Source organism: Bos taurus, chromosome 21 (genome assembly GCF_002263795.3).
Source record: "Bos taurus isolate L1 Dominette 01449 registration number 42190680 breed Hereford chromosome 21, ARS-UCD2.0, whole genome shotgun sequence".
In the NCBI taxonomy this organism is placed as follows: Eukaryota; Metazoa; Chordata; class Mammalia; order Artiodactyla; family Bovidae; genus Bos; species Bos taurus.
This window is the reverse complement of record NC_037348.1, coordinates 12,678,812-12,694,578: the sequence shown is the minus strand read 5'-3', so window position 1 is coordinate 12,694,578 and position 15,767 is coordinate 12,678,812. Positions and strand designations below refer to the sequence as shown.

Here is a 15,767-nt window from a genome sequence, read left to right as displayed (position 1 = left end):
TTTTGAACTGTGGTGTTGGAGAAGACTCGTGAGAGTCCCTTGGACTGCAAGGAAATCCAACTAGTCCATTCTAAAGGAGATCAGTCCTGGGTGTTCATTGGAAGGACTGATGCTGAAGCTGAAACTCTAATACTTTGGCCACCTCATGCGAAGGGTGACTCATTGGAAAAGACCCTGATGCTGGGAGGGAATGAGGGCAGGAGGAGAACGGGACGACAAAGGATGAGATAGCTGGATGGCATCACTGACTCAATGGCCGTGAGTCTGAGTGAACTCCGGGAGTTGGTGATGGACAGGGAGGCCTGGTGTGCTGCGATTCATGGGGTCACAAAGAGTTGGACACGACTGAGCAACTGAACTGAACTGAACTGAACTTCTCCCCAAACTGGCTGTGTGACTTTTGACACCTTACTTAACATCTCTGGCTCTCTCTCATCCTCCATGAAATGACGATAATTATCACAGTACTTGCAGTGGAGATCTGTGGTGAGGATTCACATAGTTCAGTAAATGTAAAAAGAGTACTCAGTAGCACACGGTAAGCACTTAAAGTGTAAACTGTCACCTCATCACCCTTGTTTTAGTAGCTTAAATTACTAAATTAGTTTAAGCCATCAGATTAACAAATATAGTCAAGGTTTTTCAAGAACAGTGATGATTAAGTGTAGCAGAAGGACTCTCTCCAGTGCAGTTGGTGGGAGCATGACCTGATACAAGCCTCTTAGAGGAGACTTTGGATTAAAATTTAATAGACATATCTTTATGCATTTATGTACTAGATATCTATTTTAGAGAGGTAACTGGGGCTTGGAGAAATACAGTAATTAGCCACAGTCACACAGATGCTAAATGCCAGATATGGGAATTGAATTGAAGTCTCTCTGGTTTCATGGTCCTACCATGGCCCATTGTTAATAAACATATGACAGAAAATGTTCAGTTTCATTAGTTATAAAAAAGCACATATTAAAACAACCTGAGGCCATTTTATTCCTATGAAATTGCTGTATATTAGATAAAAATGCCTGTGGTTGGCAAAGTTGCAAGGAAGTGGACAGGCTTACTCACTGGAGCCAGGAGAGTAGAAGTTAACAGTATTTTAGGAGAGGAGGTTGGCAGTACTTGCTGAAACTGTAAAAATAGGTGTACCCTGTTACTCAATAATTCCACCTAAATTTTTTTGGGGGAGAATGCATCATGGAAATATAAGTATATCTATGTATAAAACTATCTATGTGTCTGTAGCTGTTAAAAATTGGAAACAATCTTAGTTACAACTTTAGATTTGTTTTTTTCAGTTGCTCAGTCTCATTGGACTCTTTATGACCCCGTGGACTGCAGCACGCCAGGCTTCCCAGTCCTTCACTGTCTGCGGGGTTTGACCAAACTCATGCCCATTGAGTCGATGATGCCATCCAACCACTTCATCTGCCTCCCCCTTCTTCTGCCCTCAATCTTTCCCAACATCAGGGAAGACTTTTCCAATGGAAAGAAGCTGGAAGATTGGTGAAGTTAATTACAGAATATTCTTTTCCAATGGCAGATTGGTTAAGTTAATTATGGAATATTCATAAGATAAAGAACCACTCTGAATTATGGAGAAGAATAAATTTTTACAATGGAGAATATTTCCCGTACTTTTTGTCAAGTTTAAAACACAAGTGGTTAAAAAGCATATACATTAAAATAAAGCTAAAAAATAATGTTATTTCATAAGCAGCTCCTATGTACTTGTTACTGTTCTTACTGCTTTTTGCTGATTATTTCACAACAGCTGCTGAGATATGTATCTTTTTTATTCACTCTTTACAGATTAGGAAACTGGAGAGAAGTTATGTAACTTATCCAAAGTTTAATAGCCACTCTGAGCCAGAGCCAGAATTTAAACTCACTTCATCTGCCTCTAGAGCCCCAATCTTTATCCAGTACACTGTGATCTTATTTTCCTAAGATGTTGTTTAGTTGCTAAGTCGTGTCTAACTCTTTGCAAGCCCATAGACTGCAGCGTACCAGGCTTCCCTGTCCTTCACTATCTCGAGTTGGCTTAAGCTCATGTCCACTGAGTTGGTGGGCTTTCTTGGTGGCTCAGGCCGTAAAGAATCTGCCTGCATTTCAGCAGACCTAGGTTTGGTCCCTGGGTTGGAAAGATTCCCTGGAGAAGGGAATGGCTACCAACTCTAGTATTCTTGCCTGGAGAATTCCACTGATAGAGAAGCCTGGTGAGCTGTGGTCCATGGGGTTGCAGAGAGTCAGACTGTCACTTTCTTAAGTTAAATACATATTTAAAAGTACATTACAAATTAGAGCTGTGTGTTTGTCAAAATATGTAAAAGATAAAAAATACATTTTTTTCTTTTTTAAGCTATTTTTGTAAACTGTACAGCATTTATACAATTGGTGTAAAATAGTTTGTAAAGACAGCTTACGTTTTAAGGAGAGAGTTGACAGACTTGCTGGGTACAGCAAGGTTTTCTGATTTTTTCAAAGTTCAGTGTAGGGTTTTGGATTCAGAAATGGCTGGACGCTTGCTCCTTGGAAGAAAAGCTGTAACAAACCTAGACAGCATATTATAAAGCAGAGATGTTACTTTGTCAACAAAGGTCCATGTAGTCAAAGCTATGGTTTTTCCAGTAGTCATGTTTGGATGTGAGTGTTGGACCATAAAGAAAGCTGAGTGCCGAAGAATTGATGCTTTTAAACTGTGGTGTTGGAGAAGACTCTTGAGTCCCTTAGACAGCAAGGAGATCAAACCAGTCCATCCTAAAAGAAATCAGTCCTGAATATTCACTCGAAGGACTGATGGTGAAGTGAAGCTCCAATACTTTAGCCACCTGATGCAAAGAGATGACTCATTGGAAAAGACCCTGATGCTGGGAAAGATTGAAGGCAGGAGGCAAAGGGGACGACAGAGGATGAGATGGTTGGGTGGCATCGACTCTACGGACATGAGTTTGAGCAGGGAAGGGGAGATATTGAAGGACAGGGAAGCCTGTCATGCTGCGGTTCATGGGGTCACAAAGAGTCGGACACGACTGAGCAACTGAACGACAACAAACGGGTGGGTTGGATTGCCTTGCTCGAAGACAGAGGTGGTATATGAGGAGGGCTGGGTTGATGAATTCGGTGCTGCCTTTGCTGTTAGCGGTGGCCTTGATCAGGGCAAATCGCGACCTCGTGGGTTTTGCAGTCTCATGGTGTTTGTGACTCCTACCATGGGAAACAGGCCTGATTCCAAGCGGGGACGGAAATAGAATCACGACCAAGTAAAGGATAGTCACTTTCTTCTTTCCCAGCCATGTGTCTGTCCATATCACATTTTATTGGAGTCACTTTGCATGTGCATCAGTGGGAACCAGCTGCTATACTGTGATGTCATGTGAGAATGTTTTCCCTTTTGCGTGCAGTGAAAAGCTTCTGATAGAATAAGGCTTGTTTACACCCAAATGTTCTCCTTTTATTCACAAGAAGGTTACAGTGAGGAGGGGTGAGGATCAATATGACTCTTGAGTTTGGATTTAGATCTTAAGTGTGTATCTTTCCTCCTTAAGCCAACGGATGGTTTTATTCATATTGATTTTGATTAACTTTGCCGTTGAATCAGTTGATATCTAGTTACATCAAAGAACTTTAAAGCATAATAATGAGAATTCTTTAAAAAGAGTTTCAGCTAAGAAAAATGCTTTTTTCTGTGTCCCACATACTTTTTTATATGCCAGTTTAAAACAGTTCCATTTTCTAATATAACGGATAGTATCTTTTTGACACAAAACTTAGTTTTAACATCCAACTTTTAAAAAGTTCCTTATATTTACTGTGCTTAAAGCTTGTGTAAGCAGATTTAAAATTCTTTTATACAGAGAAAAATTGCATAGTTTAAAGGTAATTTCAGGTCAGATTAAAATCTGTTACTTGTCCTCTGGCTCTGAAATCCTGAATTGTTACTCAGACACAGACTTCCTGTGCTCTTTCATTCACTGATTTAACCAGGAATTCGTGGTTAGCATGTTCTTGATCAGGCTTCCCAGGTGGCACTTGTGGTAAAGAATCCACCTGCCAATGCAGGAGACATAAAAGATGCAGATTCAACCCTAGGCTGGAAAGATCCCCTGGAGCAGGGCATGGGAACCCACTCCAGTATTTTTGTCTGGAAAATTGCATGGACAGAGGAGTGTGAGGCTACAGTCCATACCATTGCAAAAGAGTCAGACATGACTGAAGCGACTTAGCACTCATGCACACACTCATGTTCTTGATAAAAGCCTGCTGATATATCATTTTGTTTCTGAAAATAAGGTAAAACAACATGGAAATGCCCATTTCCCTGATGGTGGAAGTTTTATTCCTAATTAGGTTACATCTGTATTACCATCCTACAGTGCTGCCTTCCCCAAATGATTGCTTGATATCTGTGCTTCTTACCTATGAAAAGGTGAGATTGCAAAGGTGTGTGACAAGTCCCTATGAAGAGTTCTCTTGTTACACTAAAGTTAGAGACATTATCCATTATTCACTCTTCTGTTTGAGTGAAATGAAATCCCCTCCAAAATGAATCCAGGAAGACTGTCCTGTTGAACTGAGAGACTTCCTTTTGTCATAAATTGAAAATGGTATCATTCCTTTTTGCCTTGGGTGACAGAGGTCTTGGGTCTTAATTGAAGTGCCTTTCTCATACTGAAAGATAAAATTATATATGGATTCTCTGCTCTAAGTTTTCTTTTGGCTGTGTTTTGTCTGTTTTCATAGAGGTTTTAACATTAGAAACTGCTACAAATAATTTTCACAGTTAAGTATAAACAATAAATATAGTCCTCAGCTGGAAAAATATGTTTATCTTTTATTTTTTTATTATATAAATACTGTGATATAGGAGTTTGGCAAGTTGAGATGTTGTGGAAATTTTTATCCTATGTGTTGAAAGTTCAATTATGTATAAACCTTGGGAAATGGAAATATTTTAAAAGTTTCTTTGGTTACTATTTCAGTGTTAGTTATAACACTAAATGTTCAGTGCATTGATCTGTGCTTAACTCAAGCATATCCCAGACACAAAATAGTCTTATTTCCTCTCTATCTCTCACTATTTATCTTTTCCTCAGAGATATTATAGAGGACAGACTGAAAACAGCAGAATCAACCAAATGTTCATAAATAAGAGGATTTGCAAATTGTGGTTTATTCAGATTGTGAAACTTACATAGCAGTTTAAATAAATGAGAAATATACTAATACAGTCATTATCAAATCATATTGATAAAAAATGAAACTGCAAAATATATTCAGTTTAGCACAAAAAATTTAAAATACGTTTTTCTCAAGAATATAAAAATGAATATAGATTCTCAAAAAATTTTAGAAATTCCTGTCTAATTTCCTTCTCCAGGAAGGAATTGTAGTATTTATGGACATCCAGAAGGACTTTTTTTCTGTCATGTTTCAATCTTTTTACACATTTTTAAACTTGGAATTTCTATATTTAAAAAGTAATATATTAAAGTGCCAAACATGAGTAGCCTTAATTATATCTCTAGCTTTAAAAACAGCATTAATGTCCTAGGTGGATTCTGTGCTTTGCTGACACAATTCTAGGACATTGAGAAAGAGGAAACGATCATTTACCCAAAATAATAATTAAAAAAAACTTCTTTTACTATGAAATGTTTCTTTTTATACAGATATCTCTTGTTCTTCTGTTGCCCTTCCCGAAGCGTTAAGAAATCATGGAAATTTTAAGATAACGGTACAATGACTGTGGGTTGAAGCAAAGCTAAATTGGACCAAAGTCAGCTTGGCAAATTGTCATGCTGTCTTTGTATTTATTTCTTTCAACTTTAACACCCACAATTTATTAAGTGAGACAGAGGATACAAGAGGAAGCTCGGAATCCTGTTTGGATACCGTTTAGGAAGGAAGTCAGGTCTTGATGGGGCAGCCCCTTCCTCTTCGCCACTGGCCAGGAAAACCATCTTTCTGTTAAAACCTATTCAATCTGAGAGAGGTGGGGTGACTTCGGGAAGGAAGGTGACCTCTCCCTTGTAAAGTGGAAAGGCTCTGTCCTCCACCCGCCCCACACCGTGACTTATTCAACTCACTTCCACCACTGTTTATAAGAACACTTGTGTTGAATGCTTGTAGTACAGCAGTAGTCATTTAAAATACAGCTCAAACGTCATGCCCTCAAATTTCCTATGTTATTCCGAATCTTTGATCATTACAATCCCAAATGGAGCTTTTGGTCAGCTCAAGTTTGCCTCTGCCCTGTTTGAGTTAGCAGAGATGTTTCGAACAAGCCAGAAGTTTAATAATACATATGCTGCTCCTGTATACAATATAAGCATTGCTGCTTGCTATCAAATCTGAAAAGAAAATGCCTTAATGAGAGCCAGGTCATTTCCAAAATGATACAGCAATGTTTTTCTAAGATGCCTTAATTTCTGGGGTAGTATCCAACAAGTAGTTTGATATATGGAACTGATGTACGTGCTGGCTGAGGGAGGCCATCGGTGGGACTTGTTTAAACTTTGAGGGCTTATCAGCATGTTGTTCTTTTAAAATGTATTGAGTTTTGACCTCAACTTTAGCTATACTGGTTTATTTAATTTGCTTTGTAACATGGCTGTGAAAAACTGGTCGTTCTTTAAAAACTGGCTCCTTAATTCATTTCTTTAAAGTATTTTGTAAGATTTGTATAAAATAATGTCTTTAAATTATATTTTATATTTTATAAATATTTTTATGAAACTATTTTAGAAGATAAAGGACAGAAATTGTAAGGACCTAATAGAAGTAGAAGAAATCAAAAAGAAGTGGCAAGAATACACAGAAGAACTACACACAAAAAAGTTCTTAATGACCCAGATAACTATGACGGTGTGATCACTCACCTAGAGCGAGACATCCTGGAGTGCAAAGTCAAGTGGGCCTTGGGAAGCATTACTATGAACAAAGCTGGTGGAAGTGATGGAATTCCAGCTGAGCTATTTAAAATCATAAAAGATGATGATGTTAAAGTGCTGCACTCAATATGTCAGCAAATTTGGGAAAATCAGCAGTGGCCACAGGACTGGAAAAAAAGTCAGTTTTCATTCCAGTGAAATGGAAGGAAATCTGACAAACCTAGACAGTGTATTATAAAGCAAAGACATCACTTTGCCAACAAAGGTCCATCTAGTCAAACCTATGGTCTTTTCCAGAAGTCATGTATGGATTAAGAGTTGGACCATAAAGAAGTCTGAGTGCTGAAGAGTTGATGCCTTTGGGTTGTGGTGTTGGAGAAGACTCTTGAGAGTCCCTTGGACAGCAAGGAGATCCAACCAGTCCATCCTAAGGGAGATCAGTTCTGAATATTCACTGGAAGGACTGATGCTGAAGCTCCACTACTTTGGCCACCTGATCGAAGAGCCGACTCACTGAAAATGACCCTGATGCTGGAAAAGATCGAAGGCAAAAGGAGAAGGGGAAACAGATGAGTGGATGAGACAGCATCACCAGCTCAATGGACATGAGTTTGAGCAAGCCCTGGGAGATAGTGAAGGACAGGGAAGCCTGGCGTGCTGCAGTCTATGGGGTTGCAAAGAGTCAGTCAGACGCTGCTTTGCGACTGAACAGCAACAATTTTATAAGCTATAGTTGATATTTTTATAAAATCAAATATTGTATTATAATTAAGACATTTTATCCTACAACGCTGTTTTGGGAATAACTGTAAGTTTACAGAAATGTTGCGAAGATGATACAGAGTTCCCATACACCTTCACCGAGTTTCTTCTTATGTTGACATCTTACATTGCCATGATGCATTTATCAAAACTAAAAAAAAAAAAACAAACCTGACATTATCCATTACTATTATTAACTACACTCTGCTCTTTATTTGGATTTCACCAGTTTTTCCACAAATGTCCTTTTTCTGTTCCAGGATCCAGCCCAGGGTACCACATTGTGTCATCTAATCTCCTTAGTCTTCTGACTTGCAACAGTTTCCAAGTTTTCCTTTTTCCCATGACCTTGGCAGTCTCAAGTAGTACTTGCCAGAAATTTTGTAGAATATTCATCACTTCTTAACAAAAATGTTTAACCTCTGGGATTTTTGAACGAAAGCCCTGGTAGACTTAGTAATAGTTTGTACCACCAATTTTCCACTCATATATTAGTTTCAGCCTGGTGATTATTTCTTTTTAAATTTTTCTTTTATTTTTTTATTCATTTATTTTTTTATTGGAGAAGCCTGGTGATTGTTACTTTATCTTCTTATCAGTTATAGAAGCACTTTAGGATTAAAAATTGATTTATGATTAATATTTATATGGTTTAATTTTGTTTAATATTGGCTTCAACTGTGTATGCATTTTACATTCTCAGTGTTGTCAGCTTGTTCAGTTTAAACCTCACAGGAAGTTTGTGTTTTATCTATTGTTTATCAGATTCGAGATGGACAAACAAACTGTTACGTGCTGAAGAATAAAGATTTAGAACAAGCTTTTAAAGGAGTTATTTACTTGGAGATGGACCTCATATATAATCCGGTAAGTCTAACTAGACTACCTCCCAACTTCTTTGTACCAAAAGTAAAAGGTGGCCAACCTGAAGAGAGTCATATCACTATAAAATGTTTCAGAATTTTTACAGCTACAGAGAAAATAGTGTTTTGAAACTTAGCCAAAAAAAAATCAGTGCTGGACAGTCTCATATTAATCCTTTTGGCCCAACAGAATTGATGGTGTGTAATTCTCAATAGATCAATGTTAAAAAAAAAAAAAAACAAGAAATAAGAGGAAAATTAGGTTCTTGGCTTTATTACCTTTAACCTTCTTCCATTGACGATTGAACAGAGATGTTTTCAAGCCTCTATGTTATTTAACTATTATAGTAGATGCTCTACAATCATACATTATCAGGACAAATAGTTAATGGAAAGCATCAGTAAAAGGAGGATTTTTTAAAATGCATCTTGCACTTATAGCATAAGATAAAATACATGAATATATATTCCCTACCAGTCTTTAGGTGCAGGCCTGAAACCTTTTTCCCAATAGCATAGACTTAATATTTTTAGTTCTACAGTGTATTCCTTGCATACATACACCTATAACATCTTTAAATACTAATTTCAGTTTCTTGAAAGTAGAAATATTCTTTAAAGACACAGAACAGTCTGAATGTGGAATCCCTCTAGGTTATTTTTCCATAAAATCATCACCTCAGTAGCAGTATCTTTGTAGTAACTGACCTTTCTCAACACTTTCCAGAACAACATTGATTTCAAGTCTTTTGATCTGTATTAGTGCTTCCCTGGTGGCTCAGCAGTAAAGAATCTGCCTGCAACGCAGGAGACCTGGGTTCAATCCCTGGGTTGGAAAGATCCCCTGGAGAAGGAAATGGCAACCCACTCCAGTATTCTTGCCTGGAGAATTCCGTGGACAGAGGAGCCTGGTCGGCTACAGTCCATGTTGTCTCAAAAGAGTCGGACACAACTGAGCAACTAATACTTGTATAATATATCAATAATCTCTATGATAATTAAAATACAGAATTACAGTATTGTACAAAATTGGCATAAATAGGTTTACAAATTAGTGCATTTGGTTGTGATGGGTATACAGTTCAACTGTTGGGAGCAAAAATTCCTAGGTGTGCGAGAATGTGGCTTACTTAGCTGTGAGCATTCATTTGTCATGGTATCAGCAGCAGGTTCTAGAACGGGAAGGGACAGCACAGGTTAGTTAGTGGGGTCCATGAATATAGGATAGGGGTACCTTCACAGTAATTAGAAGAATGGCTGCCATTTATTACCCACCTACAATGTCCCAGGCTCTGATACTCTTTCATTTCATTCCCAGAAGAAGCCTGGTCCATAGCGATCATGAATGTCATCTTATGATAAGCAAATAGAATTAAAGAGGAGAACTGATTGCTAATAAATGAGTGAGTTAGGATCCAGATGCAGGTCTTCCCGACTCTTCTCCCTGATGCTACACTACTGATTCTTTGCCTTGTTTAAGAGATTATTCATAAAATCAGTAGCAGGGAAGTTTTATTCCTGGAAATGTTAGCACTCTGGGCACAGGCTCCAGTATGCGGGTCTGCTGTTACTTCCTCTTCTTCCCCATTGAACATTTCCCTTCAAGGAGAACCTCTGGTGCATGTTAGATCACTCTGCATCTCCTGTTTTCTTCTGGCAAGGACTTGTATATAGAATATGCATACATGTGAAACTGGAGTTTTAGGTGGGAAACAGCCTTAAATCCAAAACTGTTAGTTCAATAATGTTCTAATTGTTCATCTGATATAGAAGAAAAGGACTTGAATTTTACTTTTGAGGTTTTTCCCTTAGTATAGTCATTTGGACAAACCACAAAATCTCTCTGACCCTCAGTTTATTCCCTAAAAACAGGACTAAGATGACTCACGTACTTATTTTTCTGGATCATTGAGAGGAAATGAGATTCTCTATGGGAAAAAAATGTTTTTATAAGCCGGAAACTGATTTCCACATTGCAAGGTGTTACTGACAAAGGGATAGTACAAAACCATGATTTGAAGGGAAGTTTGACTTTTTAGAAGCTTTAGTTGGAGGACTTGGTGAGTCAGTCTCTGCAGTGGCTTAAAAAAATCTCTTCAGTTTGTAGCGTGGGAAGAGCCCCCACAAGTCTCCAGTCTGACCTCGTCTCATCACTCATGACAGTGATGTTCATGAAGTGAGACCCAGAAGCCCTTGCAGAGCACCAAGGCACCCCTAAGTCTCTGCTCCCCACCCCTACCCAGGCCCTTAGGGTCAGAAGGTGTTGGTTTCTAGGGCTTCTCAGTCATTTGAGAGAGAGTGAAATCCATCTCAATGCTTCTGTTTTTAACCCTGATGTTTCTTTCTAGATCAAAGCAAGTATTCGGACCTTTACTCCCAGAGAAAAGCGGTTTGTTGAAGATGGCCGCAAGCTGTCCAAAAAGGTAGGTCAGGGCAGTAACCTGGCTTGTTGGTACACTCAGCACCAGCACCTGGAGTACTTACAGCTCATGACTTGGTCTCCCCTCCCCTCCCTCTCCATTCCTCCTCCCTCTCTCCATCTTCGCCCCCATCATCTCCCCTTTCCTCCCTAGATGAGGACTTGGGTTGGGTTCAGTAAAGAAGGAAAAGACTGAGAACATATCTGTTGGATGATGCAGGGAGTGTCGGCCCTCCATTCATCCAGAACCGTTTTGTAAACAGGAATTCTGAGCACCAAGCCTCCATAAACCTCCTGAGTGTCCTGGGCCCCTCCGCCCTCCTTCCATCACAGCCATGCTTTTCTCCCTCCTTGCACATTTCAGAGAGGCATTTTGCTTACGACGTCCGTCATACAGTTAAGCCGGTGACTCTTTCAAGATGTCCAGCCTCAGATTCACCCACAGCTGTTCCTCCCACTTCTGTTTTGCCTAAATTTGAGATGTATCAGCATTTTACCCCCGGTGGAATAAATCCTCACTCCCCCTGCCAGGGGCCCTTAATTCCTCTCTCATCAGCTCAACAGAAAGTGAAGATCAGGGCTGAGTAGAGGAAGTTCCACATTTTTCTTACCACGACCTTTCCAGTTCTTTTCAGAGCCCCTCCCTGTTCTGGTCCAGCGCAGTTCAGGATTTCACTCTGTACTTATTGTCCCTCCGCAGTTGTGTAACAGCGTGTCCCCTTTTTAAAGTGTTTATGACTTCCACCACTTCCTGTGGGGTGAGCAGCTGGGGATTACATAAAGCAAGTTAAATATAAAGGCAGCTTACCATCCTTTGGTTTCCCATGAACTTCTGGACACACCGGGGAAAGGCCTTAATCTGCTTCTGAAAGGAGCATCCGAATGTTTTGGTCTGCCACAACATTTGAGTGTAATATTTATTTTGTGTAATCGGAGTCAGTGGCTTTATTATTGTTATTATTATTGCCTTTTGCCCTGTTTACTTGAAAAATTAAAACTTGAATTGAGGTAGGTGGCATTGCTGTTTTTGCAAACAGATTGAAATGAATCTACCTACATCTGGGAGAAAAGACCTTGCCTATGCCAAACAAGACCTTCACCTCCGTGTGGGATGGCTTTGGGAGGTGGGAGCACCAGGGGATTTGGGGCTGAGACCCTGGGATATATTAGGTTTCTCCCTCAGGGCCTCTCACCACTAAGTATCCCCAGATGGTTGCAAAGTTGAAACCTATAATTGTGACCCAGCTACTTAAAATCTCTTGGTATGTGCCAGGCACTGTTCTAAGCCCTTCAAGTGTCTCCACAACCTCCAAGGTTGGCACTCCTATGTCAACCTCGTTGAATAAGAGAGGTTAGGAAACTGGCCCAACGTCACACAGCAAAGAGGTGGGAGAGCTGGATTCCCTCCCCAGGAATTTGCTTCACTGTGTTGCTTCTGTTGTTCATTCACTCAGTCATGTCCAACTCTTTGCGTCCCCATGGACTGCAGCACGCTAGGCTGTCCTGTCCTTCACTATCTCCCAGAGTTTGCTCAAACTCATGTTCATTGATCTGGTGATGCCTCCCAACCATCTCTTCCTCTGTCACCCCCTTCTCCTGCTCTCAGTCTTTCCCAGCATCAGGGTCTTCTCCAGGGAGTTGGCACTTCCCATGAGGTAGCCAAAGGATTGGAGCTTTATAGACTTTTTCTTCTAGATGTGATGAGCTAGAATATATGAGATTTCTACTAAAACTACCCAGTTCCTTCCAAACTAAAAACTGAACAGCACAAGTCCTCACTCTATTCTATCTCTCTTAAACACACACACACAAATTCACACACATCACATGCCTGATGGCTGTATTTTTTACCAGCTCAGTTTTGTGTTGAACATTATTGAAACAGCCTGTTCTCCTTTATGGCACCCCACTCCAGTACTCTTGCCTGGAACACCCCATGGACGGAGGAGCCTGGTAGGCTGCAGTCCACGGGGTCGCGAAGAGTCGGACACGACTGAGCGACTGCACTTTCACTTTTTACTTTCATGCATTGGAGAAGGAAATGGCAACCCACTCCAGTGTTCTTGCCTGGAGAATCCCAGGGACGGGGGAGCCTGGTGGGCTGCTGTCTATGGGGTCACACAGAGTCGGACACGACTGAAGCGACTTAGCAGCAGCAGCAGCAGCAGCAGTTCTCCTTTAAAGGAGCTATAAAATGCATTGGATTCTCTTTTCCTCCCTGAATGGTCATATTTTAAAAATGAATTCTAGAAAAATTTTAGGACTCTTCTTTATTGTTTTGTTAATTATTGGCTATACAGAATATAATTCAAATGACCAAGCCGTCTGGTCTAAAGAGAATAATTGAAGTGTGTAAATCTCATTCCCTGTTTTCCATTTTTTTTAAATTAGATCTTATCCAGAGATGTAGACCGAGTGAAGAGACTCACCATGGCTATATGGAATACAATACAGTTCCTTAAAAGCTGCTTCCAGTGGGAATCCACGCTGAGAAGTACAGTAGCATTCGTGGTAAGGTTCCTTTTTTTTTATTAAAAAAAAAAAAATTCAGATTATTTACTCTGAGTCCCAAATCCAAAGGCAGATGGGTTTTATTGTACTTAGATGAAACAGAATGGTGCACATTCAGCAAAGCTGAAGTTTATACCAGTAAGGAAACTTAAACAATAAAGGATATACAGCCACCTTCTTACAATATATTATGTAGGAGACATAGGAGACTATGTAGGAGGTTTCTTTCTAAGACCATCCTTATCAGATTTATCCTTGGAAATCCCTTAACTTACCCAACTCATGATTTAGTCACTCAGTCGTGTCCAACTCTTGCAACTCCATGGACTGTAGTCCTCCAGGCTCCTCTATCCATGGGATTGTCCCAGGCAAGAATATTGGAGTGGGTGACCAACCGAGGGATCAAACCTGGGTCTCCTGCACTGCAGGCAGATTCTTTACCCACTGAGCCACCCAACTCATACTCATATACTATCTCTTGATAGACTTCCCTGGTAACTCGGTAAAGAATCCACTTGCAATGCAGGACACCCTTGTTCAATTCCTGGGTTGGGAAGATCTGCTGGAGAAGGGATAGGCTATCCACTCTAGTATTCTTGGGCTTTCTTTGTGGCTCAGCTGGTAAAGAATCCGTCTGTAATGCAGGAGACCTGGGTTCGATCCCTAGGTTGGGAAGATCCCCTGGAGAAGGGACAGGCTACTCACTATAGTATTCTGGCCTGGAGAATTCCATGGACTGTGACAATGAGTCGAGCGTGACTCTGAATGTTCCTGGGGCCATTTGTTTAATCACTACATGGGTCTGTTTCTCTCCTTCTGTGCCCATAAGTGCTTATGTTTTTTGAAAAATGGCAGATGAAAAATCACATGACTAAATGAAGACTGCCTTGCTGTAATTTATGTTTTAAGTAAATCATTGACAGACTTTGGTATGAAAAACATATGTTCATATCAAACCTCTTGAGTCATAACTGATTACTACAAGTTGACTCAACAGCACTGAGGAGAACCATGATGTCTGTGAAATACACTTTTATAATACCATCGGCCCTTCCTTATGAGTGTGCTAAAATCACAGAATCTCAGACCTGCACGTGATCTTCAAACCACCTGGGTCAACCTCCGAGAGTCCCAGAATCTAGTAGGGACTTGAGAGTTATTAATAGCACAGCGTCCTCACTTTGCATCTTGGGGCATCCTCCCTTGTCTGTAAAGGAGCTTGTCGTTGATCAGATTGGTAGCATCCGGCGTGGGAGGAGGAAGAAAAGAAAACAGGCGCTCAGCTGCTCTTCTTGCGCCTTCTGTATTGTGCCAGTGGTACCCAACCTTTTTGATACCAAGGACTGGTTTCATGGAAGACAGTTTTTCTGTGGACCAGGGGTGGATGGTGGGGGGATGTTCCAGGATGATTCAAGTTTATCACATTTATTGTGCGGTTTATTTCTCTTATTACAGCAGCTCCACCTCAGGTCATCAGGCATTAGATCCCAGATGTTGGGGACCCCTGTGTGATGTAATTAACTCCTGTCCCCTGTACAGGTCCCAGTGTGACCTAATGCCTGTGTGAGCAGTCGAGTCACGATCGTGGCTCTTCTGTCCCCTGCGTCCTATCATTAGGCTCATTCCTACCTACCAGGCATATCTGCATGAAAAAAAACAGTCAGTCCCAGAGGTCAGTGGGTTCAAAGTCACTTCCACTTTTATTACGTAAGCAGTGTACTGGCTCCGCAAGAGGCCTTTTCTCAGCCATTGGGGCTCATTCTATTTTGTCCTTAGTTAATGCTAGTTTTTCATTGGTTTGGGAGGCAGAAGTTCTGTGACGGCTGCAGCCTTGGCCTTTAACGTCCTTTTTCTTTGGTTTAAAGTTGCCCAACCAATTGGCCTTGGTTACACCCTGAAGAAGGGTTTCTTTAATCCCTATCTGACTTTGGGGGTCGATTCACCCACTTTCCTTTCTCACGTTCCCCCTCAGCTGGTGGCTGCTCCTCTTCAGCCTCCCTGACTCTGTTTCCCACCTGAATTCTCTTTACAAACTTTCCAGGGAACGTTCTCTGTGATTCCGGGCAACAGTTACCACTTCTGGTGGCTTCTTGCACTCAGCACCAGGGCCGGCCGCTGGGAAGAGGAAAGGGTTTCCCCTTTCTGGAGCTTAGTTTCTGGCACTGGGATTTTTACAAAAACAAGAGATCTGTTGCACTGGATTATGTAGGGGGTGACAGAAATGATTAATGGGCTGTCAGCGTGATCTGAAGAAAGATCACCACAAGTGAATAGAAGTAAGTTGTTTCATGGAGGGGGCTTCTACCCGGGAAGTCAGCC

At 40.7% G+C, this 15,767-nt stretch overlaps 1 protein-coding gene across 9 annotated transcripts in view; it reads left to right on the top strand.

The window, feature by feature from the left end:
• Positions 1-15,767, top strand: part of MCTP2 (multiple C2 and transmembrane domain containing 2) — a 259,662-nt gene that overhangs the window by 160,639 nt on the left and 83,256 nt on the right. For all 9 annotated transcript variants that reach the window (XM_005221777.5, XM_059879251.1, XM_059879252.1 and 6 more), the window contains 3 exons: positions 8,421-8,522; positions 10,867-10,941; positions 13,329-13,448. In XM_005221777.5, coding sequence (XP_005221834.1) covers positions 8,421-8,522; positions 10,867-10,941; positions 13,329-13,448 — 297 coding nt within the window. The remainder of the gene's footprint in view (positions 1-8,420; positions 8,523-10,866; positions 10,942-13,328; positions 13,449-15,767) is intronic.